Source organism: Corvus hawaiiensis, chromosome 11, assembly GCF_020740725.1.
Source record: "Corvus hawaiiensis isolate bCorHaw1 chromosome 11, bCorHaw1.pri.cur, whole genome shotgun sequence".
Taxonomy (NCBI): Eukaryota; Metazoa; Chordata; class Aves; order Passeriformes; family Corvidae; genus Corvus; species Corvus hawaiiensis.
This window is the reverse complement of record NC_063223.1, coordinates 19,870,699-19,898,633: the sequence shown is the minus strand read 5'-3', so window position 1 is coordinate 19,898,633 and position 27,935 is coordinate 19,870,699. Positions and strand designations below refer to the sequence as shown.

Below are 27,935 nucleotides of genomic sequence, written 5' to 3'. Positions count from 1 at the left end.
CTCTCCTGGACCGGAGATCACCCCCTCCCAGTGTGCTGCCAGTGGGAAATGTGGAACTTCACATTTGGAACAGTTTGCTCTGGGAGAACCAGGGAATGTTTGGCTGCCTCAGGACTTGCAGTGAGTATTGTGAGAAGGAAGAACTGAGCCACGAAGTTCAACAGCTCCTCTCAGGGACAGGAGCAGCCACAGCTGCAACAGCCCTGCAGCATCAGCACACCCAGAGCATGGGCAGCAACAGAGTCACTGCAAACTTTAGACCTCGTCCCCTTCTTGTTTCTTTTTTCTCAAAGGACTGATTCATGGCTTTACATAATTTTCTTTCCTAATTAGCACTGGCTAGGACCCTATCCACAAATCTTAGCAGGACAGAATTACCTTTTGTCCCTCGGATGATGTGGATGCTCTCGCCAGCACTGATTCTTGCCTGTACATCAGTGGATGTGTTTGTACCCGGAATCACAATATCTGGCAGTGGGGAAAGAAACAGAACAGTGCCTGTTAATCTACCCACCAGCCACAGCCAGGAGAGAGCAGGTGCACCACCAACCCCTTTTTTTGCAGTGCAGTTGTCTCTCCTATGTGCTGTGCTATAAGCAAGCCCTGGATTTATTTCTACACAGCACAGGAAGGCAGCAGAGGCTGCCAAGGAAGGCTACCAAGGAAGCAAAAGCCAAGCTGTCCTGGCACAGCATCTCCAGGATTACCAGTGACAGTATTGCAGGTCCTATCAGGGAAAGTTCACTCCCAGCAATCCGCCAGGTCCATGACTCTTGCATACCTGCAGGGAAAGTCCTCCAGGCACAGGGGAACCACTCAAATGCAGAGAGATAGTATCTTTGGCTCTGATGCCCATCTGCCCACAGCCCATGTGGGCATCAACAACTCACCCTGATCCTCAGTTCACCATGGGCATCCTCAATTTACCATGGGCATCACAACCCAACCCACTGTGAGCAGCAGCAACTCACCCGTGGTGGTAACAATCTTCTGCACAAAGACACCAGCTCGCTGTAGATAGTTGATGGGAAAGTTGACAGCAGGGTTGGAAGTTGAGGTTGATCCTGCACTGCCCATGGGGACGTGCCGGGGCATCATTGGAATGGGGGTGGACTGAACTGGGCGGACGCTTGCCACCGGTTTGTCCTCACCCTTGAGGGCTGGTCGCCTAGTGAGAGAGGAGGGAGGAGAGTGCAGCACCCGCCCCACAGGGATAAGCATCCTCTGCCTGCTCATTTTATGTCTACAGCCTGGGGAGAAGGGAAGGGGCAGGTGCTCACCAGTTCCTCTGGCTAAAGGCAGGGATGCTTGTCAGACTCTGGTCACTGGCTGGGTAATACTGTGCGTAGGACGGCCGGGTGTAGGGGACGGATGCTCGCTTTTCCTCCTCATAGCTCTTCTTGGCTGCTTTTTTCTCTGCCTTGGTCAGCTTGTGCTCCTTCCGGTCGATCAGCAGTGACTCGTGCTGAAAAGGCTCCTGCAACCCCACAGCACCGCGGTTCTGGCACCCACAGACCGCAAGAGGGAACCAGCACACCCTGAACGGCAGCCACCCGCTCCCTGCGGCAGCCTTTCTCCTTCCCAGGCTGGCAGAGCTGGCCATGGCAAAGCACGTGTGGGGGACAACACTGTGGATGTGACCAAGGCTCATCTTGAAGGGTGACAGTCAGCTAATGCCATCACCTGCCCAGCCAAGGCCATCACTTAGCATGAGCACACAGCAAAACCGAGGAGCTTTGGCCAGGCCAAGAGCACAAGCACTGAGCCCGCCACGATGTCACACAGCCCCCAGAACCCCACAGCACCTAGCACAGGCCCACTCTGCAGCATCACCCCACAAGTGATACTCCTGACAGCACAGGCCAGTGCTGCCTGTCCCAGCTTTAGTTTAAAGTCACCCCAGGAAAAGAGCTGGTAGCAAGCTGGGATATTCCACTGCCACCTTTGCACCCAGCACCAAGTTGAAGAAAGGGATGCCTGACAACCTTCCCCCAAACCTGTACAGGACAGAGGTGTTTCTAAATGAGTGGAAGATATCACAGGGAAGGGCAAGGATCTTTGGGTCATCTCTAGAGAATTTTCTGCCTATTCCCACCAGCACCCAGGTGCATCCTTCTTGCCACCATGGCCCCATCTCACTGCCAGACTCCTCCAGGCCCATTCCTGCCTGTGCAGTGCCAGCAAGGAAGCAGGCTGGTCTTACCTTGGTGATGAGGTGAGGATACTTGAGACAGGCTAATTGTAGAACAGACTCCTTCATCTTGCTCGGATTGAGGGAGAGCTGAGCAGGGTCAGATTCTTCTTCCACAAAATGCAGCAGGTTCTCCACCTCCCGTCGAGTGAAGTTCAGCACTGGGTTCAGATCATCCACCACCCGATCTGGAAAAGAGATGAATGGAGTGAGCAGAGAAGGGAAGAGATCAGTGCTGCCTGCCTGCTGCCCTTCCTACACTTCTGTCCTAACACAGCTCCCTCCTTGCAATCTACACAATCCTCAGAAGTATTCAGTAAATGTCAGGGCAAGGAGAAAAATCATCATGTTCAGAGCCGAGCCTGTTTGACCAAGTCAGGCTGACAAGTGCCTGTGCTCCAGACTGCTCAGCAAAGCTGTGTAGGTCACTAAGCTCCTGGCAAACAGGAACACAAAACTAATTGTGGCTAGTGTCCCACCTCATGTAACAAGGCTGTAAACATACATGTCCTGGGACAGAACTGCAGCCACATCAGCATGTGTTCTCCCACAAATCCCACCAAAAAGGCTCAAATTAATAACTATGTATTAAAGTGGAAAGCTCAGAAAAGCAGCCACATTCCCTCCCTCTCAAGAGCCCGAATGTTTTCCTTGAATATTCCCTCTGGCACACAGGTCAAATGGGAGCACATGGAGAAAACACCTCTATCCAGGACTCTCCTGGGAGCCAAGCCAGCTGCCAGGGGACTCCACCTCGAGTGCACAACAGCAAACTGAGCTGATCACGCTGGACTGCTGCCTCTGGAGTTGGGTTTTGAGCAAAGAAGGACACAGAGCTCTCTTTGGGTCACCACAACCCTCAGCTGCACATTCTATGAGAGCAGCTTGACAACTGGCACAAACCACCATGAAAGATACTTTCGGTACAAAGGCAGGTCAGAACCACAGTGAATTGATTATTCTTGGCATCTAAGCAAGCACTATAAGTCAAAGGTACGTTTTAATTTAGCTATTTTCCCTCTCTCACTGCAGGAAAAACGGAGACACAGAGCTATTTATGGAGTAACACCCAGTTTAAATGAGCAATACCCAGGCAGAGGGGAACAAAGGATGAGCACCCCCCAAGTCTCCAGTCTGTTGCAGCAGCCAGAAGAGGAGCAGAGAAAGTAAATGGCACAGCAATGGATTGGGACCACAACCTTGTTGCAGGATGCTGGCTCTACCACCATGAAATTCTTACAGAATCCCACGTCAATGCTAACTCAAACATCAAACATAGCCCTGAGACAGTGCCTATCACCTCTCTGTCTGGTTTTCAACCTTAAAAAAAGCAGTTACAAATCCCACAGAAACAGGACTTACAGGAGCTAAGAGGAGTGAAAGCTGAGAGTGGAACGTTGTGTTCATCCACACTTACCTGACATGCCCTGCTTGGAGATCTGACGGTCATAGATCTTCTTCTCCAGGGTATAATCAGAAACCAGTCTGTAGATGTGGCATGGCTTCTTCTGCCCGTAGCGGTACACGCGGCACACGGCCTGGGCGTCGTGGCACGGGTTCCAGGAAGCATCAAACACCACCACTCTGTTTGCTCCAATGAGGTTGACACCCAAACACCCAGCACTGGAAAATTAAGGCAAATTTCAAACTGCTGCCATGGCCAATTTCCAAAACTTCTACGTAGGGGACAATCATCACAGCCAAGAGTCCATAAAGGGTCTATGGAAAATTTCCTCCAGTCAAACTTTAAACCCAAGTTTGGTTTTCAAGACTGTCAGGCTTGAGGTCTAAGGTTGCAGAGGCCTAAGGCTGAAATCCTACATCCCTAGGGAATTCAGAAGCAGATGGCACTATCAAACCATGGAGAGTATATTACAAAGGAAGTTAAGAACTGAAAACCGACATGCATCCAGAACACAATACGAGTCCTCCCACGTGCCCTTCTGCTCCAGCCAACTCACCGTGTGGATAAAAGGAAGAGCCAAACAGAGGTGTTGCTGGGATCATTAAACTGGTTAATCAGCCGTTCTCTTTCCGAGGCAGAGGTGCTGCCATCCAGTCCTGAGAAGGAAATTAAAGATACATTTAAAAGCTCTGTATGTTTGGGGGATTTCTATCAGAACAAACCCACTTTCCAAACACTGATCTTTGAAACCGGTTCCAAACCAGCTCTGGATCTTTTCAAGTCATGTACTGCAGGATCTCAACTGGACCACTCTGTACCTGTAATATGCCCAGCCAGGCAGGTGCAATGCAGCCAGCCAGGTTGGGACTTGTTCAATTGAAAGATCAAGTAAAACATTACTCAAGCTTGTCAGTGCCAGGCCTGGGAGCACTACAACACATTTAGCCCATTAAGGCTCAGCTTTAGGCAAGATGGATAGCAAGCAGGAACAACAGGAACAAAGGCCTCGCGTATGCAGGAAGCTCCAGGAACCAGGAGAAAGCAAAATTGTAAAGCCTTTGGCAAACCCCCAGAAACTGAGCACAGAGAGCACTGGTGTAGAGGAGTGCAGGGAGTGTCATGTCTCTGTTCCTGGGCAGCAGCTTGCTTCTGGCAGCTCTGCAAAAATCAGGAACACCATATCCACCACTCTTCTCAGTCCTGGCCTGTAAAGTAGCCACAGATACTTTACAACCCATACCAGAAAAAGATTTAAAGCTGGGGAAGAAGGGAGAGGAATTCACAGCCTTGAGCAAGTGAAAGCATTCCACAGTGATTCTGATTTTGGAAGCAAGATCTAGCAAATAGCCAACAGGAAGCAAAAAGTATTTTTTGCAACTTTAAAAAAGCAGTAGTGTGTAAGTGAGGTGTCAAAGATGTCTAACATCTTCTAAGTAAGATGTCAAAAGAGGATTTGGAAATTACTGGCTAGCTGCCATCCAACTGACATTGTCTTCCAAAACAACTGAAGTAAGAACAGTCTGAAAGAGGTTCATCAGAAGAATGCTTCAGCAGAGCATTTTCACACCCAAAGACAACTAAAAGGAGATGGTGGGCGACTTTCAGGAATTAGTCCTTCACAGGATCAAACAGTGTCACAACAAAAGAGAGGAGGCTGCACTCACTGTAGTAGTTGATGTTTCGGACCCAGTTATGAACTCCTCCATCTGAGCCTGGAGGACTCGGCATCGGTCTCTTTGCCAAAAACTCTTCAATGACAGATAAGGTGGACAAGCTCTGGCTGCAAAACCAAGATCTCTGTTCAGGAAAAAGCCCCCCAGCAGCAAAAGTGGAATATCAGAACCTTTCCCCAACCATGACAGAGCTGATGGTTACAAACCCTGTTTGTGCAGCACACTCCTCACTAGTAAATGTGACAGTGGCAGAAGTATAAAATCCATGGATGAAAATCAACATTAATACAAGAAAGGAGAGAAGGGGAACTGCCACACCATTCACCCTGTGTAACAACCTGCTAGTACCAGGGGGGATCCAACTGCTCCAGTATTTAATGACTGTAGGATCAGCTGTTGATACTCTGCTTACCTGAAGACCAAGATCTTGTCTCCAAGCTTCACACTTTCCTCAATTAGGTGGAAAAGTAGCACCATCTTGGGTGAGTTCTCCAGGACTCCCGTCTGGTAGTCACACAAGATGTCTTTGGCCTACCGAGAAATGGGAGACTATTACAGGTGGAGTTGCTCATTCTCTGTTTAGTTCAACAACCCTGTCTCAAGGTGAGAGAAATAAATCATGGCAATGAGGTTATTTACATCCAGTTGTTTGAGGTGACAATGTTATTCTCAACTACTGCTGCTACCTCCCATTCCGAAAGCTCCAAATGACAAACTTCTTTGATGAGTATCCTCTTAACCTGTCATGACTCTTATCTCAAGAGCTTTGCTCCATCCTTCTAGATTTACCACCATCTTATTTAGATCAAACTTCATCCTAACACCTTTATTTAGAATAGCAAAGTCCACGGCCTTTTTGGTCAGATGAGAGCAATGGCATAAGAGTGCTGCCTGCACTTCTACCTCATGAGAGTCACAAACCCCTCCTAGCGCCATGCTTTTCAAGATGCTCTGTGGTAAAGAGAACATAAGAGAAACCCACAACTCAAACAGAAGAGTCTTCTCTTTGCTCTGCTTCAGAAAACTGTCCAGCCTTTCAGACTCTCCAAATCAAGAGTTCTCCAGCAGTGACACTCACCCACTCATAAGTTACGACCTGATTTGCTCTCTCCTGAAAAGGGTTGAAGCCAACACTCTGGAGGAACTTGCTATTAGTCGCTTCTCCAACTGGTGATGCCAAAGTATTACTCTCTGTTTTGACTTTAATTCCCTGAGGCTGGCAGCGGGAATTAGTACTTGCTGTGCTAAGGTCATCCACATCCAAATCCTGCTCATTTGCCAGATTCTCCTTTTGCAGAGCTTCATACAACACATCTGGATGGTTCCAGATCTGAAGGGATAAAGAAAGAAAGTGGTTAGACCTGCACTAGGCTGCTGCTTGCCAATGATTGTGACCTGAAAGCCCCCATAGCTATTCAAAGGAAGGAACTAATATTTCTTCTGGCTCTCATATCTTTTGAAGTGCCCAATTCTTTCCTTGAGAACAAACCAGGAGGTCACTGTGCACCCCACACAGCACAAAAGCAGAGGAAGCTGCCTGTTTGCACTACAGCAGGTAAAGTTACGCAGTTTAAGATACCAGCCCAGACTGTTTCAGCTGACGGCAGCAGGTTTCTTGCACAGTTTGAAAGAGACATTTAACATCCCTGCAGTCCAGTTCTGGCAGCAAAGATAACAATACTGTTGAACCACTGCAGAGCACTCTGGGGAGAGATGATGTCCCCGGCCTTCTTTCACCTCCTCTTCTGACTTACATTCCCCTTTCCCCAACATATTAGAACACTTCTTTGCATCTTCTGCTAAAACCTACCTTACAACAGACACAGAAAGCTTTGAGTGGGTTCAGTCCCAGCCAGCCACTGTTGCCTGCATCTCGGAACCGGTTCATGAACTCCGTGTAAAGGGCCCGCTGGATCTTGGACAGACGTACCAGAATGACATGTTCTTCCTTAGATGGGAGCTGAACCTTCAGCACGTTGTGGCCTCGCCTGTGGAGGAAATAAAAACAGTGAGATAAATACAGGGAAGGGAATTTCCCAATATGATCTCCCTGTGGCTGCCTGTAGGGTAAGATTTGAGTTCTTGCCCACCCGGCTGCAGGGAGAAGGACTTCTAAATTGCATGTTTCTCTAATGCATGTCACTTCTGAGATACTCTTCCTGCAGCCAAATACCAATTGTAAACACAATTACAAAGACCTCAAACATTACAATCTTCTAGCACAGGTCACAGAGTTAAGAGGGTGATGAAAGTCCTGTTTTCCATGGTAGCTGAAAAATAGAAAAAAGGCGTAAAGTCTATTTTCAGCTCTGCCAATGATTAAGACACTTCAGACCATCATCTTAGAATCCTCATCTGAGAAAAAAATGCTGGTTTGTTTCTAGAGTGGTGGAGTCACTGTCACTTTTCTTAACATTTTCATGAAACAGTTTCAGATCCTTGGATAAGAATGTCACAAAGCGCACAACCAAATTGGCTATTAAGCCATCAAAATAAACCTGAGGTCACTCTGGGGCAGTTAGACGTATAGTTCTCTAATATCAGAGTCTGTGGTACCAAAGCAAACCAACTTTAGTGTGGTCAGCAGGGCCAGGGCAGTGACCCTCCCCCTGTACTCAGCACTGGTGAGGCCCTGCCTTGAATCCTGGGTTCAGTTTTGGGCCTCTCACTACAAGACAGTGAGGTGCTGGAGCATGTCCAGATTCAGGCAATGGAGCTGGGGAAGGGTCTGGAGCACAAGTCTGATGAGAAACAGCTGAGGGGGCTCAGCCTGGAGGAAAGGAGGCTTTGGGGGGACTTCTCTCTCTCCACAACTACCTAAAAGTAGGTTATACCCACGTAGGGGACAATCTCTTCTCCCCCAGGTAACAGTAGTAAGACAAGAGGAAATGGCCTCATATTGTGCCGGGGCAGTCTAGATTGGATATTAGAAAAAATTTCTTCATGGAATGGGTAGTCAGACATTGGAACAGATAGTTCAGGAAAGTGGTGGAGTCATGAACCCTGGAGGGATTTAAAAGACTCGTAGATGTGGCACCTGGGGACAAGGTTTAGTGGTGGCTCTGCTGGGTTAACGGTTGGAACTGATGATCTTACAGGTCTTTTCCAACCTAAATGACTCCACGATTCAATAAGGCAGCCAGATTTAGTTGTAGTACATAAACTCAGCCAACAAGCCAAGTAACTTGGGATGAAGGAGCTGTTTGCATGGCCTACACCCCTGAGAACTCCCTGTGGACTCACCGCTGCACGAAGCCCTCCAGCAGGCTGTGCAGGACGTGGCTGCGGTACCGCATCAGCCGCACGTCCTGGGGGGTGCTGTCAATGCACTGCCCATTCAGGATGGGCCGCTCAAACATGTTACTGAACTCCTGCCGCGAGCCCAGGAAGTCAGGCCGCACAAAGTCCACCATGCACCAGTACTCGATGAGGTTGTTCTGCAGCGGGTACCCAGTCAGCACCACCCGCCGGCGCGAGCGGATGTTCTTGAGCGCCTGGGAAGTGCTGGCATGGCAGTTCTTTATCCGGTGTCCTTCGTCACAAATAACCACATCTGGGCCGGGGCGAGACAAAGCCTTCTCAATCCCTGAGGACAAAGGAACATTACGTTTTAGTTAGAGATGGATAAGACAAAGTTCTGATTTTATAAGGTCACCAGCTTCATAAAAGAGGGGTAGTTCTGAAAGACAAAAAAGCAGTATCTATGGGTGCAGAGAGCAAGGCTGATGCAGGAGATAACATATGACTAGACACTAGTTCTGATTTAGCAAAATGTGGTAATGAGCAAACATGACTGCTCCTTGATTTCTGCTCAATGACCTGCATTGCATCAAGTTGGGTGTGTTGCATCAAATCAGAGGGGCAAATCTCACACTGACAAATCCCACAGTTCAGTGTACTGAATTCCACACTTGCAGCTCTTTCAAGAAACTAAAGACTCAGACAAAGCACAACAACCTTCTCCCTCCAAAGACACAATCCTGCCCAGCAAAGTTTGATCATGTTAAAAGCAAGTTACAGGTTGTTTCCTTGTGCTGCCACAGCTGACAGCCAGCTGGACAGCAGAGTCACACTCTCCCTCGAGGGCTGACTTCCCACCTTTCAGAAGCTCCTGCTGCCGGTCTTCCTCATCCAAGTCAATAATGACAGGGCCAGTTTGTTTCTTTGTTCTCTTCTTCCTGCCAGTGGCAAAGGACTTCTTCAGTGAGAGGAGACGGTACATCTCGTATCCCATCAGCAGCACACCACCTTCTGTCACCCAGTCATTCACCACCTTTGCACGTGCAGCTGTCGTCCTACAAAACAACCAAATAAACTGTAAGCTTTACTCCAGTTTCAGGTTGAATCACTGGATTGGAATCTGTTGAGAAAAAAGACCAATGCATTAATTAAAGCACTTTTCTCACATCAAACCAGATGGAGGGATACAATTAAATTTCTTTGGGAAACAAACTGATACAGAGGGGAAGAAAAGCCTTTTATGGGCCATGGATAGCAGTGTTGAGACTGACAAATCCTTACAGGAACTGAGGTGTAGAAGTCTGTCATGCACACAAGCATATCAAACTCAAAGAGTTCCCTTTTTATAGAGCTGTTGGGTCTGCCTCTGCAAAAACCATTTTCAGAATGAGCTGCCAGTGCACATGGTTTTAATCTTTGGTTGTTTATCCCCTGTTGTCTCCTCCAATGCTCCTGTCCCTCAGGCTTCCTTCCCTTCCAGCCTGCTCAGAACTGGTTCAGATGAAGACACTGTCTTTGCTCAGTCCACCACAGTACATCAGATCCTGGCCACATGGCTGGAGTGACATCAGCAGATTCACATATATCCCACCCTGAAGGTGAAGACCTCAACAGGTAGGTGTATGAATAGAGCCAATGAACTGAGAATTCCCCAGGACCACTGCACTGCCCTCATCCATGCAAGGAAAATGACCCAGAGAGAAGCAGAGGTCCCTGAGCCAAGAGCTCAGAAAAGCTTTTACTGTCACCTACTTGTGTTCATCATTCAGGATGTGGACTTTGAAGGTGCGGGGCTGGACCTCTTTGGAGTTATAATCAGCAGGAAGGCTTTCAGGTGCTGGGAGCCACATGTTGAACTCTGCTAGCCAGTTTTGGAGCGTATTCACCTGAAAAAATTAGCCACAGAAGGATTTAAACTTGATTGAGTTACTTAGGATTTTTAAGAGCAAAAATGAGATTAGGGAGTGACATCCAGTGTGCTCAGACGGAAGCAGCAGCTCACAACATGCAAATTCAGGAACAAAGGGAATGATAGAGAGGGAAGAGCAGCAAGGATGTGATAAAACTTGATGTATGATGGGACACTAATCAACCTTCTCTATGCAAAGAAAGAAGCAGTGCAAGGAAGCCCCTCAGCCAGCCCTTCACATGGCTACTTACAGGTACAATGGCAAGAACAGTCTTTGCCTCCGTGTGCCGAAAAAGTACATCCAAGAAAGAGATGACCTGTATGGTCTTTCCCAGGCCCATGCTATGTGCTAAAATACACCCAAACCCACTGCTGGTTTTAAATCTCTCCAAGGACTCGACCAAGTTGTCATATAGGAATCGGATCCCACCAATCTAGGCAGAAAAGTGAAAAAGGTATTAGAATGGTGGGAGGAAAGAAAAGCCCAAGATGGGTATGTATTTACAGAGTGGCAAGTACATGAGGACCATGAAAATATAAAGGGGATGTTTCAAGTTCACTAAAGTACTCTAATCTTGGGAAGGCTCAGAAACTCAGTATTTTTAGATGCTCACAGAATTTCTTGAGAACATATCATCAAAATTAATTTGTAGCCAGAGAATATGAATTGGGGTTGATTAGTTTCTTTATAAATATAATCTTATTTTTTAAAAGTTCATCTAAATATACCAAAGGTTTGATTATAACAATAGCCCAAGTTATACAGAGCCTTGGCCTTCCTCTAATTCAGCCTTATCATTTGACTGTCCACAACAGCCAGCACCACAACCAGACTGGTCACATGGCTCACCAAAGAAGTTCTGCTGAGATTCCCAGGCAGGCTTGCCTGAATTAAGTGCATTTTTGAGGCTAACAAAGCCTACCTGATGAGGTTTTACTGCATGTGCAAGCTGGGGAGCCAGGAAAATGTCCTCCTCATTTGGTGGATGATTGATGTTGACGATGACTTGCCCCAGAGCATCTGACTGATTTAAGGCATCATTCACATGAGAGCCACTGCTCTCTTCACTGCCATCGTCCTCCCCTTCATTGCCAGAGTCACTGCTGTCCACAATTTGGAAGGCATCATCCTCTCCTGAGCTCAGCTCAATCACTTCTGTAAAGTAACCAAAACAGGAGAGAATAAGGACAAAGTTAACTTGACGTCAGGGTTTATCACGAATGGAAAAAAACTATCAGGAAATAAGGCTACCCCCAGCTTTTGCAATTCCAACTGGCCTAATCACGTATCCTGAACAAGCAGGCACACATCAGGCCTCTCAGACCAGCATATGAAAGCATCGGCTTCCCTGGCTTCCAAATGTTTCAGGGAACATTAGTCTGGGCTGATCCAAAGAGAACATGAGACAGTTTCTGAGTGTTTTACATTCTCCTCCATAAGTTCTCTTAATTCCCAAACCCAGACATGAATTTTATCTACTGATGCAATGCCTAAGGATCACCAAGGAGTCAGGTTAGATCCATTTGGGACAAGGAACACAAAACCCACTTTCAGCTGCAGATCTGAATACTTAGATGCTCCTTTTACACACAGCAAATGATGCCACATCTCCTGTAAGCATTCTTCAGCAACGCACTGAGCAAAGTTCACTGCATTTACAAAGCAGAAATAAACACGAGTTCACAAGAAGGCCTGACAGGCCATTTTATAGGTGTCATTTTAGGACTCACAGGTCAGAACTGCCCATATAACTGGAAACCAATAGGCCTACAAAAATCTGAAGTGATTCACCACTGGAGCATCTGACCAGATGAAAACAGACTTGTGGCTGAATAAACAGCATATTGTGAGAAGAGCAGGCTGAGGCAATTGGTCACTTACCATCTTTAATGCTGTTTTTTCCTTTAGTATCATCTTCACTGCCACTGCTGGTACTATCAAGGCAGATCACTTCCTCAGCCAGGACCTGAGGGGGGAGCTGGGTCGCCTCTGCTGTTCTGAAAACGATGTCCTCTACAAACATAAATTACAAACAATAAGTAATTCATAATAATGGAGAAGGAGACAAAACTGTTCAAAACCCAGACAGTATTTCCTTCCACTTAGCTCCAATAACTTAGTCCTGGAATTTTCCATAACAGACTCTCACTGTCTACAATACTGCTATGACTCAGCTTCCTGGGTCACACTCTCCTCCTTTCTCAGTATGCTGAAACAAAAGCCCATTGCTGATGGCACCCTCTGTTTCATGCCCTGACTGGGGCACACTGACCATACAACATGCTAAAGCCCTTTGTTTCTCTCTTTTTTGGCCTCAGTAAAAGCTGTGTTTCACCCAGCAGAGAAAGTACCAACTGCTGAAGGGATGATAACTGCCCTTTGTTAATAGGGACACTGTAATCATTACATCCCACACATCATAAACAACTTTTGGTGATCAAGAGCATTTGTTTGTATGTTTTTAGTGCTGCCATGTGGGGAGAGAGGCTAATGGGGCCAAACAGCACCACTGCACTGACACAGCAAGCAATGATGTTCTTCTGGGGCTGAACCCACTCTGCAACAGTTAAAGTGTTTTAAACAGCTCTGATTCCTTCTCCCACATGTAGAAGTGTTTTTAACTCTTGCATATAAGGGAGAATATATATTTCCTTAAGAGGCAAGGCCAACTCAAGAACTCCTTACCCCTGACACAACATCCAGCTGCACTTCTCTCCCTTTGCACCTTTTGAAGCTGTGCTATAAACTAAATCACCAAAATGATCCAGGTTAGGAAACAATGTAAGATGACATATTCACCCAAAGACATGAGTGATGCTTAACCATTTATACTGCCTGCAACTCACTGCTTGCTGAAACATGCAAGGAAGGCCAAGGTTATATCACCAACATATGTGCACCCAGTCTATTGTTCCAGTATCCCCTGTACCAGACCATTCCCAGGACAAACAGGATCTGGCATTTCTGCCAAGCCTGTTGGTTTAAGCTCCCATACCAGCTGGAAAGATGAGACCTCTGTTTCAGCATCCCCCTACATACACTTAATGTGTCAAAATATCTTCAACAAACATTACCTGGCACCTTTCACCAAGCAACTTGTATCTTGACACAAAACAAGTTCCAAAGTGGAACTGCCCACACTGAACCTACAAGTGGTTTGGAACTGCTGTTCCAAGAGCTTACACTTGAAAGTCCAAGGACAGCATAGAATCACAGAATTTTTGGGGTTGGAAAGACCCTTCAATGGTCATCTAGTCCAACCCTTCTGCACTGAGCAGACACATCTTCAACTACATCTGGTTGCTCAAAGCTCAGTCCATCCTGACCTTGAATGTTTCCAGGGGTGGGGCACTTACGACATCTCTGCACCAACTGTGCCAGTGTTTCACCACCCTCATTGTAAAGCATTTCTTCCTTGTATCTAGCCTGAATCTACCTTCCTTTAGGTCAAAACCATTACCCCTTGTCCTGTCATGGACAAGCACGGCACTACCTTCCTCATTCAGCTTCTATCCTTAAAACTCTTGCTTTGACTGGCATCTCCCAGTGCTTACCAGGAAGAAACTCCAAGGGTACAGTTGGTATAGAGGCTGGATAATCCTTCCGCTGCTGCTCAAGCCGTTTCCTTCTCTCCAACTCTTCCTGCTGGGCTGCCTTTGTCACGGCTTCCAGTTGGTCCTCACGCAACAGCTTTCTGAACACAGGAACAAATATGGCTTGGTTACAACTCAATTTCTTCCAGAAATGTGAATGGCTGCAAAGATGACTGACAAGCTCCAGGTATTCTGTCAGCCACACAAAGTAGGAACACCATCCTCCAAAATATATGGGCAAATTCTACAGCTATTTCAACACTGCGCTTCCCAACTACAGGTAACACTACTATCAGTCAAGGAAAAGACAAAAGTTTGACAGAAGCAAAGTAATGAAAGGAGGATAAATATAAGTGGGTAAGGACATACTTAAACTAGGTTACCAGAGACTAGTTCTTCTACCTAAAAGGATGTTTTTTATTGATATGCAGTTTATAAACACAAAATGCACAAAATCATGCAAATAAGATACATGGGAAGAAAATGCATCAATTCCTCCACAAAAAGTCATCACCCTGATTCTCTTCTGACAGCATTTTCAGGAGCTAGGATCTCTAATGGCTTTAACAATTGTTTCAAGGCATTCTGTCAAAGCACCTCCCCTTTACAGGTAATTTTATTTACTTCCAGAAGTTGCTTTTCCCCTGCTTCAGTGTCACATGTCCAGTCCTGGAAATGAAGGTGCTTTTGCCAGAGGAGTGGTGCAGTACAAGCAGTGGTAAAATCCAGCTTCTTCAAACTAGCCTTTAAAACCACCCAAGCCCACACTTCAGGGACATCTCACTCATCCTAATGAAGTCTCATTTTCCAAGGCCTATTCAATGCTTCTTCCTTCAGGCTTTAAGAAAATCAATCTGCACAAGCTTAAATACGAACCAAAGACCACCAGCACAGGGCATGAGAGCCACTTGCTGCCACACGAGTTCCTGCTCCATTAGTTCTCCTCTGAGCTTAGAAAACTCTCTTGAGCAAAATTTCCTAGTGATTTACCACCTCACAACCTGTCCCAGAATATGCAGTGAATTACACAATCAAACAACTACTGCTCTATAAAATCCAGGTGAAACTGACTTCCAACGTTTCAGTCACCAGTCATAGCATCAGCACTCCTGCCAACAAGTACCCAGGACAATATAGGAAAGGACTGCATTTTAGGCTGTTTGCAATAGGATTCACCTCGGCAAATATCTGATATTTACTTAATGGTAGTACTGTTTTTCATTTACATCTCTCAAAAAACAGCACCAATTACACAATTTTTGCAATACATTCCATAACCAAATATTCACTCTTCTGAAATACCAAACAAGTCTGCACCCACATGCAGCACTTCAGTCTGAGATCACTCTACTCCCACTGGTGAAATCCTAAGGTTTTGGAAAAGAAAAACCATCTGGTTTGCCAGCAGTGGCACAACGTAGCTCAGAAGTAAAGTGCAGAGATTCTGTTTTCATCACCATATGTGACCCAAGCTCTTTCTGTCCTGCTGCTGCTGCTCACCTTATGTTCCTCCGCATGTGAGACGGTTTCTGAGCCCTCTTCTTTTTGGTGTCCTCAGAGGCCAGGCTCTTGTGCTGGTTCTGCAAGAGTTGCTCTGCCCGCTCGCTCTGAGATGAGGTAGTTGAAGTCGAGCGCTGCCATTCTCCATCCTCCGCGTGCTCCGCATGGTCACCGCTGAACACGGCTTCCTGGGGTTGGTCTGCAAGGGGAAGAACATGACATGGCAACAGCTGTGCCAGGCTGGCAGCTGGCTTTTCCATGAGCATTCAGCAGGATTTGAGCCAAATGGGAACCGACAAGCCCTACTCTCACTCATTTGCAAGCATGTCACTCTGAGGGTCAAAACTGGGGTCCTTATTGACAGTCAAAGAGAGTTAAAAAGTTCTACAGTGAAGGGTCTGTCCCCAGTGAAAGCCAAGACTAACACCCCTCAACACAGCCCAGAAGTGTCCTGACAAGAAAACAAGATAAAATTATTTAGGTCCATGTGGAGCACTTGCTATCCCAAGAGTCTGTTTTCCTATGGGGGCCTGAGGAGCTCTGATTAAAACAAGGAACTTGAATCTCTTTGCTTCACATCATTCAAGCAGGGCAGAAATTTCCCTGTATATGACACCTGTAACCATCTCCCAAGTCAACAGAACACAGCATGTAAAAGGTTATCTGGTTCAAACACTGGGTCATGGCTCAGCAGGCAGCTCAGTGGTTTTAGTACCAGGCTTCACTCTCATGGTTTAAATGGTAACCTCCAACAAGTTTTTTTTCGAACAAAACATAAGTGCAATACCCTTTCTACATTATAAATCACACACACTCCTTTTTCTCTTAATTCTCCTACTTTCAGACTTCCAAGTTGTGCCTGATTCCACTCTTAAAGCACAATGTGAAATGACACCTTTTTCTGTGTGACACTTCGCTCTTCAACAGGCTGCCAGTGACCAAGATAATACTTCCAGAGCAAAGAAAGGAAACGTTTCTGTTCAAAAGCTTCCCTTGAAACAATCTGCTTCTGACAAGCATTGTAATAGCTTCTTTGAAGCATCTTGTCCCCTTGTGTCAGGCAAAGAGATACCCTGAACCTCATCCTGTAATCAGCTTTCTTGCTTACATTGTGTATCCGAGCTAATGACTGAACTGAAATGACACTTAGAACTTAGAAAGAAAGAAGACATCAGCACAGAAGAATGTGGCAGATGAAGTAATACAGAACCAACAAGCATCACATTGTGACTCTGAGGGATCTGGAGACAGAGACCATTCCTTCTCAAAATGCTGGGAGCTTAAATGAAGGATGCTTCAGTACAGCACATTGCACCTGCAGTTGTCACATTCATATGCCCATTAAATTAACCTTATCTCCAGTATCACATCTTAAAATTGAGATGACAAGAAGTAGATTCACACCTTGTTCAAAAGCACCAACTTTGCAAACTTCCTCTCCAGACATCCCACCAGACCCACCCCAGCATTTGCTCCAAGTCTATGTCAGAACACATTTAGTACTTCAGAGCTCAGCCCACCATGGACCAGTACCAGCAGAGCAGCTCAAACATTTCTCTGAGTATCTGTCTCTGCAAGTCCTACACATACTGGAAAACCAGGTATCCACAGCTTATGCGATGAAATAGATCTCGTGATGAATGCAAGGAGACTTATGCATATGAAGATAAACGCAAAGGGGTTCACTGGTACAAGCACAGCAGTTCTCCTACCACAGCCAAGGTCTTGGAGCCCTGTACTCCTACCATGCCTCTTTAGACTTACAAGCTCAGATATCAAGCATCAGATCACTTGCAGACAGAGAGCTGTGCTGGGAATAAACCCGGTTTCTCAGGCTTCCCAGACAACAACTCTGCTATTTGAGCTACAGACACATTTTAGTCACATTACCTGCAATTCAGCACTGTTTCCTTCCCCCCGCCCCTCTCGACTCCTGGTTATATAACTAGATCAAAAGATTGGATGAAATAGGGCAAAGGGAAGCAGGGAGGCTGCACACGTGATCACATGCTCCGGGATGAGTCATTAAACCGGAGACAAACACTGCCATGGTTACACTGCTGCCATCTCACCCTGGGCCCGGAGGACCTTGACAAGGCACCAGAGAGCACAAAGTCATGCCTGTTGGGAAGCACTTCCTTCCCCACACTCCAGCAGTTGCCCAGGTCACCTCCTCCAGCAGCCACCCTGCCACCTACCTTGTGCCAGGCAAGGGTGTCTTCAGGACAAAGGCGATAATAACAAAACCTAAAGGCTCAGGAGCCCAAATTATTATGCCTCCTCTGTGTTTTCATATACGTTGTGCAATCCCTATGCAGACTCATTCCATTTCTGCATTTTACCTTTTCTTTCCTCTTAATGATATGTAACAGAAACTCTGGTGAAACCTACACACAGCTGGATCAGATAGAGTTTTTAAAATATAATTCTCATCTGAGCAGGAGCCTGAAGCCCAAAATTTGATGATAAATTTGGTCCTGCATTGAGTATAAGCCCTCATCCACCACAGCCATGTCTGCTCAGGCTGGTGTTTGTCCTGCCAATACAAGTTCTGAGGTGAGGAACACAATCTGTGCCTCAGCCCACATTCCTGACACATATGCATCAAGAGAGCTCTTCCACGCTAGTGACAGCTCCAAACATCTCACTGATTCAGCTGCAGTGGGATTCAGGGGACAGCCGGCTTCCCGAGGCTGCTCCCATCCTTGCCACCACCACAAATAAAGCTTTTCACAAAGTTTAACTAACATGATAAAATCACAAGCCTAACCCTGCAACAGCTCCCACCACACCTGTGGCATGAGCTGGCAGTTACAAGCAGGAATTATTTTTGTTGCTGCTTTGTATTAAGCTCCTGATTATGTGCACAGCCTAAATCTAACCCAGATGAAAAGCAAGGCTCTCCACTGCAGTTGTGTGGCTGCTCTCCAGCACAGTGAGCTCCAAGCTGTGTACCTGGGACCCACACTGGGACAGAAACATATTAAGAAACAATAACTAAACACACAAACACCTATTTTGTATAAGAACAGGTCAGATCTTTGGGTTGGAGGGAGTGTGGGAACAGCCTCGTTGAATAGGTCCCATAAGGTAATCAATGGAATAATCCTGCCCCAATTTTGCCAAACCTACACCTACAACAGAAATGTAATTACAGTTTTGTAACAGGAGCTCAACACACTACTCTGACATGGTTATACAAGTAGCTTTTTACACAACACAAAAATTCATCAGCCACCTTTGCATGTTCACAACTGTCTGATCACGCTGGAGCTGCTGTACGCTCTAGGAAGACCTGGGCTACCTCCTTGAGGAGAGCATTGCCACAGCCTGGGGGTGACAAATCAGCACACCCCTGCACAGCAAGATGAGCCACATCAGAAAAAGCAGGCCCAAGTCTGCCCAGCAGAAGACAGCCATGGGTCAGACGTGGTTGTTGGCAAGGATGTAAATCTACCCCAAGGTTACCCACTGTGGGCACCAAGAATCACCCGGTTCACACCAGCTTCATTCCATGTTTTGCACTGTCCTCACCACATCTACAAATAGGATCTCCCAAGGGAAGTGGTGGTAGCATCAATGCAGCTGCTCCTTCAGGTGGGTTATAGCTCTCTGTCTGAGAAATTCCCAAACAGTTCCCAGTAGCTCTTGGTTATGGACACCTGCACGCACCCAGGCAGTCTGCCCTGCAAGGTACCCTGAATGCTAAGAGGGGCATGACTATCCTTTCTCGAGAATTCAGAGGTGTGAAATATACCTGCATTCTCAAAACCCAACAGACCTGGTTATAGCACGGCTCTGATTTGTGCTGCAGGCCAGAGATTGCCAGTTTTCTTTGCTCAATAAGCAGCAGCAATCACCACCCCTAGATAAACATACAAATAGGGGGAGGTGTTTGGTTTCTTGACCAACACTAGCACGCCACAGTATTACAGTTTAGAAATCTCTGTAAGAGAGTCGTGACTGCTGTGTGTAACTCTGCTTCAGATGCTCCCTATGTGGTGTGACTGCCAGAGCTGTCCCTAAACACTGCACACAGCTGTGACTCATGATGTGTAACACAGCAAAAGATTTGTCCCACAGTCAGGCACTTCCCATTGCAGCCAAGCTTATAAAACTCACCTCATCACCTCCTTCTCAAACTTCCCTTAAAACAGCACAGGATTCAGCCTGAAGAATATTCTCTAGCATCATCAATTCAGCAGTGAATTGCTCTCGACACAGCCTGCTCTGCAAAATGGCTCAGGTTGCTGCAAAGTGTCACGAAGCTGCAGGGTGTTTTGAGGTGTGACACAGTCTTCTGACACCAAGGTAAGTGAAAAACAGCATTATAGCCAATCTCCATGCTCCAAGGAAGACCTCAGTAAGTCCAAGTGTCTGTGCATCCACAGTTTGGCTCTAGCAACAGTCAGCATTCCTAGGAGTACGGAAATTCCTATTCAGAAGAAGATCTGAGGGTCTCCTACCTGAGGTTGCTGCATAAGAAGATCCAAGAGACCCCTCAGTGGACAAACTACCGTGTAAGTTGGTAACTTCCTTGCCCACTCAGTTATTAGCCAGCTAACAGGGCTAGCTAGAGGTACACCTCCTCCTGGGAGAGCAGTTTCACTGCCAGGGTAACTCCAGTGACTCCAGGAAAGACATAGACCAGACACTTGTTTATTTCTAAAATCATTTCACTACAGAAACTCGGGATACCAAATAGGACAATTTTGCTGAGTCTTTAGGCATTATTTCCTACCCTAAGGACAGGGATGTGCATGCATGGTGAGGAAGGTAGCTGCATGCAGAGCAGCGAGCAGTTAATTCTTACTTTGGGGAGCTTTCTTTTGTCTTGCACAAAGAACAAAGAGCAGTTAAATATTACTGCAGGCCTTCTGGGAACTTCTATGCAGTTTGTGGGCAAAAGCCTGTCAGAGACTAGCTAATACTAGCTAGCGCTACTATAGCCAGTACTGAGCTGTCAAAGCAGGAATGGGAGGAGCACTGAGGGATGGCACAAGGAAGTCTAATTGCACAGCTCCAGCTGCAAACTCAGTCCCTGACACACTGAACTACAACTGTGCCAAAGGCTGGAGTAGTGACTCCGCAGAGCAAGCCTGACTGCAAAGGCTCTGACAGCCTGGAAGATGCTCTCTGGGGTTATGTGATATTTCCCCAGTGCACTGGGTGTAGGTGATGCCAGAGTGCAACTGTACCTGGCTCCCGAAGAACAGCAGCTCTCTAACTGCAGCACAGCAATCAACCTGGAGGCTGGCAACAGCCAGAGTGTTCTGGCTCATCCTGTACTCAGCTGTGTAATATAAATGAAATATTTTCAAAATATTCTTTGTATGCAACTGGTGCAGCTGTTGCATGGATGCCATGCAAGAAGGGAAAAGTGGTTGTCTGCACAGAGCACCTCTCACAGAGGTGGCATTGTGTGTAAACACTTGAGCACCACAAGGCTGGGCTGGAGGCAGGAAATTCCTTATGAAACCCCTCAAGTACAGTGTAGGTGAAAGTAAGGGGGAAGCTCAGACTCCCTTCCTCCAGGCTTTACCCGTTGCAACACCCAGGAGAGGCACAAAGCCGGCACACATCGACACCCGGTTGCTTCCATCCGAAGCACTGGGAAAGTCACCTCAGAGGGGGTCGGAGCGGGACAGAGCAGGACGCAGCCCCTCCGGGAACTCGGGGCTCTCCGCCGCAGCCACTGTCAGGGCAGCTAATTAGCAACAAGACTTTGTTCTCCTCGGAAAATAATCGGGTTCAGTCTTCGACGGCAGGACGCCCCTCCCAGCCACCAGCGCTTAACAAAGCCCTAATTATGTAAGTATTATATAACCCGGCACACCTGCCCCCCCGCGCCGGCCGCGCCACCCGCGCCCGGCCGCGCCGCCCCCGGCACGGCGGACCCCGCGCCCGGCCGCCCCTCGGGCCTCTCCGGTCACCAGCAGCTGCCACCGCTGCCAGCACGACAGCCGGGACCAGCCTTTTGTCCGCTTGTCCACATAGGAAGAACGGCTGCGGGAGCTCCCGGGCCAGGCGCTGCGCCCTGGCCAAGCGGGCAGCCACGCCGTGAGCCGCGGGACCTGCAGCCCCCAGCCCCCGGCCCGGCTGTCCCCGCCTGGCTCCAGCGGAACGCAGCCCGCTGACCACAGCAGTGACCGACTCCCGGCACTGCTCTCGCCCCAGCTCTGCTGCCAGCAGCGATGCCTGGTGTCCTGCTGAGTCACAGCCACGGTACTGGCCAGGCACAAAGGCGTCTTTCGGGCTGAGCCTGCTCAGTCCCGGAGCTCGCCTGCTCCCAGGGGAAGCTTCCCTCACCTGTCAAAAAGCACGTACATCATCACTCCCGTTGCTGATTTATCTAGGAGTTAACCACCCCAGGTCTGTCGTTCATACCTGTCACTGTAACCAGACAAAGAGTCTGTCATGTTGGTATAACAAAGAGCGCTGCTTGAAGTCTGAGTAACATGTTGTTCATTTCTCTAAGTATCAGTAAAGCAATCACTCGCTGTGGGTTCAAGACACCTCTGTGAAATCTGCAGACTGGTGGTGAGGGATGGCAGGCTGCCTCTGTCTCTGGTGCAGGACCAGAGGACGGAGGGAAGAGATGAGCTCTGAAGAAAAAGCCACCAGCACTGACTCTATGGGCCCGAGCATGAGGAGGGAGCCAGAGCAGGAGCACACACAAGTCAAACCCGTCTCCAGACTCCTTTGGCAAGAAGAAAGCCCAAGTCAATGGAAAACTTTAAAAGATAAATTACAAGGCAACACCGCCCTTCTTTTATCCTTCAGACATCTTTCAGCGTATCAGTTGCTGATGAGGTTATGCTGCAGAATAAAACTCCTTTCCTGGCCTGAAGGGATCCTTCAGGAACAAAAGGCAGCAGAATTGAAGGGCAGGAGCAAGGAATATACCACCCAGAAACCAAAGGGAAAGGAAGCAGCCCAGAAGTGCCTGGAGGCAAACTGGAATATCAAACAGCCAACTTTGGTGACAGGCGATATATCTGCTAACCCTGGGATTATGCAAGCAGAACCAGGCCCCAAATACCCAAGAGATCTTGTTCTGGCTGGGCCTCAATGCTGTGGACGCTGAGACCCGGGTTACATAAACACCAAAGAGCACTTATATAACTATTGTATGGCACAGGCTCGCAGCCACTGGCACCCCATTGCCACCGGAGTGTGGCAGGTACCTGCTCCAGCACCCAGCCCCTCCAGGACCTCCTCCCACCCCTGCACAAGCCGCTGAATGCTGCCCAGGTGAGGTGCCCGTTAGGTCATCCTTCCTCTCGCAGGCACCACACACTCATGGTTACTCTGGAGCACGGGGCAATCTTATATCCATTTCCAGCTCCACGATGCTCAAAAGAGGTTTGTGAAATTTCAAACCAAACATTTTCATAGTGCTTTGAGACAGCAACACCTGGAGAGATACAGAACGCTGCTACCAGCCATCCTCTTCTAGATACGTAATCAAAACTCGTTTCCCCGACTAAAGTCCTCAAATCTAAACTGTTCCCTCCTGCCATGCCCCCTCTCTTGCACAGACACTGTGGGTATTAGTGAAGACAGGAAAACAAAGCCAGGAAAGGCATCCGCTAAGGTAGCAAGGGAAGCAGGGATCGGTCACATTTGTCCTTTAGCCAGGGGTGTGCAAGAGCAATGAGTTACATAAAGCTCCTGCTCTGGAGTCAGGAAGTGTTTCAGGCTGAGTGCTGGGAAGTTTTCAAAAAGCTGTGCGCAGGAGGGAACTGAAACCTCCCCTTTCTGGTTATCCCAGTTAACTAGTAACCCAGAATAGAGTTTTGTCAACCAGATTACAAAAATTACCATGGGGATCTAAACCACAAGTAACCGGATTTAACCTTATTTACTTTCATAACAGTTCAAAGCTTTTTTTAAAAAGAGAAATATGATCTAGTTTTTGAGGTGGCTAAATATTGATTTAGGTAACAAAGATAAATTTCCCCTTTCCAACTTCAGAAAATAGATGCATATGGGGGCTTGACACGTCCCCAGCACAGTGGGGTAGCTGGCTGCTACCATGACTCTTCTAGAGATAAATTTCAGGGACTAAGAAAAGAGCGGGTAGGGGAACAAGCATTCTGCATTATGCAATGATTACATAAGCATTAATTTACACTAGGTAGCTGGGAGTTGTAGCTTTATACCAGCATACCCTCAGAGCAATGAGAAACAATAAAGAAGGGATTATTGCTGCCACACACATCCAAGGCCACCAAAATGGCAAACAAACAACAAGCACCAGCCGAACTTTAATCTCTGCCTCAAGCTCTCACCACAGTTTTGCTCAGGACCTGTTAACAAGGACAGGGAGAAGACAGGTGACACTCACTCCTAACTTAAAAGAGCAGCATGGGAAATAATCCCAGCATAAAGCATCATTCAGCATCTGAGTCCTCCTTTGTTGTTGCTCCTGATGGCAGTGGTATAAGAGAGGAGTGATTTCAAAATTATAATAGTGTCATTTGTACTCTAGTTAGTGTCAAAGGAGTTCATGGGCACAACGAGCTCCTCACAGTAACCTGTGAAACACCCTCCTGTCCATCTTGCAGAGGAGGAAACTAAAGCAAAGCAATCAGGTAGGCATCAGTGCTGAGTAACTCAAGTTGTTGGCTCCCTGTCCTATACTTTAACCAACAATTCTCTTTCTTCTCCTTAAATGTAATTTCTTACTTGAAAAAAACAAAACACAGTTGTGGATTTTTTTTAGAATTGTAACAAAGCATAGAACTTCAGCTGCATCCCCTTTTTCTGCCTCAATCTCTAAAGTAATTTCAGAGGAATTTTTAAGGACTCTGTTTAATGAGGGAGGCATCACTTGGGAGAAAAATTCAAATTGTTGAGTTTGAGCCTGTGTGCCACCGCATTCCACTGGCACTTCTCCCATCAACTGCAGCCAGAAAAGTGACCGAGAGCACTGGAGAAAGTTACTAAGACCAGGATGAAACACCATCACTAAAAGAACAATCTGTTTCTAGTTTTCCTTTCCAAAATATTGGTGCTGCTAAAGGAGTTTGACAAAAGGCTGCAAAGCTGTTTGTGGCAATCAGACTCACACAAATTGAAGCCACAATGTCACAAGGACCACCCCCCCCCCCCCCATCCAAAATATACAACACCTCAAAAGATAAGCACATTATAGCCTGGAAAAGAAACAGGCACCTGTTCCTTCATAAGGTTGCTAAAATGACAATTACCTCTATGGTAAAAAAAGAAATATATGTGTGTATCAGGAGGAAACAGGGATCTTTACATAAAAGACATTTTTCTCGCAGGACAACAGGGCAATAGGTAGTGTGCTGCAACAAACCTTGATTTACTAGCTGGTGGGTGCTACCATAAAAATAATTAAAATCTGCTCTAACTTTCCAGAAACACTTTTAAAGTAACAAAAAGGTATCACAGCACTGCATATACAGGCGCTTGCTACTTTCAAGACCCTAAAGAAGTGTTCAGGCACCTGGAGTGAGGAAAAGCCATATAAACCAGAGAGAAAAAGAAACATTGCTCAGTGGTTAAACACAAAAGAAGGGAAGAACATGATGTGTAAGTTCTGCCCAGATTCACTCAGTGACCTTGTGCAGTTTATCACCTCTCTGGGGACAGGAAGGTTGTGCAGAAGCGTGATGGAGACGCTCCTGGATCCACTAGCCAGAACACAACCTCATTAGATCAGTTCAAAAAGCTTCCTGAAAGAGAGATAATTATCTACTGGTAGAGACTTTGGTAGAGACTGTGACAAACCTTGCCCCAGACTTTACAACTTGACGAGTACAAGGAGGAGTTAATTTGCACTTCTGCTCTCTTACTTTCATACAAATACCTTTCCGCCCAAAATTTTTGAAAGGCCTCTAACCTTGCATTCTCCCTCCATTTATGACCTACAGTCTCATTTCCAAAAGCATCTTTCCCTCCCTGTCTTCTCTTTTTATACCTATTATCTAGACTAAGTTACATAAGCCCCTTGTATCATCACCCAGATTCCTCATTTATCCAAACTAATTTTCTATTGTAATTCCTTTTTTTTCCTCAGTTCACACTCTCCCAGAATTAGCTTCTTTGTCCTGCCACCACAACCCAAGAAATAAGATGGATTTTTTTTTCTAGAACCTCCTCCCCCTTCCCACTAATGGGTAACAAATATTGCATGGCTTATTTCTGTAAAAACTCCTCATGACAACCACACTGCACTGCACTTCAGTAATAAACCAGGAATCCAGAGCTGCAACTCCTGGGGATGATTTTTGATCAGTCTATTAGGTTCATAGCATGACTTTGGAGGTATTTGCCATGAACAAGGTTCAAGAACTTTGGCATCCCAAAGTACCTCACCTCAAAGTAAGAAGTTAAATTATAAATTTAGAAAGTTCTTCAAATCTGAACAAGGTTTTTTCTCCAATACACAACATTCTCCCACCAGCAAACAAACTAAGTGGCAGCCATCCCCAAGCTGTAAACTCCTGTTAGGATTTCACAAGCATCTTCCATTTGATAGGGGGGGAAAAGGGCCAAGTAGCTTTTAGTCTCTTAGACACTAATTAGGGCATCTGGAGCAAGCACCAACAGCTCTGCCTGGTGCCCAGATTGTTGCCCAGTCAGCAAGTCACCAAATATTTCACTGACAAAAGAAACTCTTGAAACTGTTATCAAGTAGGATGTTGCAGGGAAAGTATACACACAAAGGTGAAGGGGGTGGGGGAGAGGACAGTGCACATAAAACAATACTGCTATTAACAACTGCCTCCTCTCTTGCAAAAATAACTTCTGCAGCATTAGAACACAACAGCAGCAGAAACAATAACATCCAGACCCAGAATGTCACATCACCAAAGACTTCAGAATTATAGCCACAAAGAAAGAGTGAGCTTCCTTCTCATGTCCCCTCCATCGGGCCAACAGACACTGCAAGACTCGGAAATCTCAATCTCTTCCATCCCTGCCTGGTAGGGAGCACATTAAAACCTGAGACCCACAGAAGAGCCTTGGTTCCTGATGTCTTTTATTAGCCACTGAGTGGGGTGCTCCAGCACGGGAGGCGGGGGGGGAAATTAATGTCCTGTAGCAGGAAAGCAAGAAGAAAAAGAAAACAAAGGGGAAAAAAAAGAAGAAAAATCAATCCACAAAAACCCCCACCTGTGTCCTACCTGGAAACTGCTGAGACTCATCCAAGAGTAGCATGCTGCTCAGTGCACCGAGGCGAGCCCTCTGCCCGCACACTTGTTCAACGTGGCCGCACGCTCTCAACTCTTCTGCTATTCTTGTCTCAGGGTCTTCAGGACAAAAGTTTCCAGTCACTCCCAACAACTCCTTATCTCTGCCCACAGCCCAGCGAGCACTAAATCCACTCGCACTGGCTGTTCAGTTCACAGGCGGGAAAAGACTCCTGATAAAACAGTCCAGGGTACAGGCAGGAAAACCTGCACTTAAAGTTTCTGAAAATAACTTTGGTAAATAGCTCCTAGTGCTCAAATCCACCCAGCTGGTGTGACGGGAGTCAGTACGTATATATCCTCCCTGCACCCAGCTGAGACGGACCAGGGTCACTGTTATATAACTACTTAAATATGCCTCGTGTTCAGCCTAAATAAAAATTATCACTATCTCCTCCCCTGTTTGGAGAGTCAAACAACACAGCCCTGCCCGAGGTAGCTGCTGCTCCACTGGGGACCGATGCCTGGAGCTGTGCTGCCGGGATGGTTTGGCTTCCATACACGCTCCAGATCAGCGGGAGCAACCTCAGTTATGCCTGGGAAAAGAGTTTTAGAAGAGAGAAGACGAGCAGGGAGGCTGAGTGGGTGTGTACGGGGGAGGTCTCTCTCCTCTGGAGCAGCAGAGCTGCACGCCGTACGGATCAGATCCCATTCACTCAGCCTGTGATCCAGTTCAACTAGTGGCAGAGACCAAGACTGAGAATAAAATAAAAATCCTTACATAACCGTTCAGGCTCTGCTGGGGCCCCGCGCAAGGGGAATCCCAACAGACAACAGGACGTTCAGAGCAGGGGACACACAGGACCGTAACTCTGCTTCCAAGTTTCAGAGCACATAAGGAAGAGTGGGTGGGAATGAGATGCAAAAAGGAGTACAGCCTTTCTGGCTTTGGAAACAATTGTGATTTTATGAGCTATTTGCATGATGCCTGCTAATTTGCAAGATACCTGGACAACTGAGACTGAAACTTGAGCAACTGCATGGAGCTGGTAACCTGTTTGCACAGTAACAGGTGAAAGAGCATCCTGTTTGCCTGGTTAAATCAGCAGCTTGTAGACCACTGTAAGTTTCCCAGTTTTTAGGAAAGAACTTGTCAGAATTTGTGGAGTGGGAGATTACTTTAAGTGAACCTTTGTTCTGATCATGCGTCTGCACCAGGACAGGCACAGGAGAGAATAAGTAAGTACAGAACAAG

The 27,935-nt window shown here is 46.9% G+C and overlaps 1 protein-coding gene across 4 annotated transcripts in view; it reads right to left on the bottom strand.

The window, feature by feature from the left end:
• The window catches only part of RAD54L2 (RAD54 like 2), a 65,577-nt gene that overhangs the window by 3,653 nt on the left and 33,989 nt on the right, over window positions 1-27,935 (bottom strand). For 3 of the 4 annotated variants that reach the window (XM_048315205.1, XM_048315202.1, XM_048315203.1), the window contains 18 exons: window positions 15,513-15,711; window positions 13,974-14,113; window positions 12,301-12,432; window positions 11,342-11,574; window positions 10,670-10,852; window positions 10,262-10,395; window positions 9,368-9,564; window positions 8,513-8,855; window positions 7,080-7,257; window positions 6,348-6,599; window positions 5,682-5,800; window positions 5,261-5,376; window positions 4,153-4,252; window positions 3,609-3,814; window positions 2,204-2,379; window positions 1,281-1,477; window positions 972-1,168; window positions 379-468 (listed from right to left, as the gene is read on the bottom strand). In XM_048315205.1, coding sequence (XP_048171162.1) covers window positions 379-468; window positions 972-1,168; window positions 1,281-1,477; window positions 2,204-2,379; window positions 3,609-3,814; window positions 4,153-4,252; window positions 5,261-5,376; window positions 5,682-5,800; window positions 6,348-6,599; window positions 7,080-7,257; window positions 8,513-8,855; window positions 9,368-9,564; window positions 10,262-10,395; window positions 10,670-10,852; window positions 11,342-11,574; window positions 12,301-12,432; window positions 13,974-14,113; window positions 15,513-15,711 — 3,192 coding nt within the window. Of the gene's footprint in view, window positions 1-378; window positions 469-971; window positions 1,169-1,280; window positions 1,478-2,203; window positions 2,380-3,608; window positions 3,815-4,152; window positions 4,253-5,260; window positions 5,377-5,681; window positions 5,801-6,347; window positions 6,600-7,079; window positions 7,258-8,512; window positions 8,856-9,367; window positions 9,565-10,261; window positions 10,396-10,669; window positions 10,853-11,341; window positions 11,575-12,300; window positions 12,433-13,973; window positions 14,114-15,512; window positions 15,712-26,674; window positions 27,413-27,935 lie in introns of those variants that run through there. The other variant, XM_048315204.1, reaches the window with a different exon arrangement.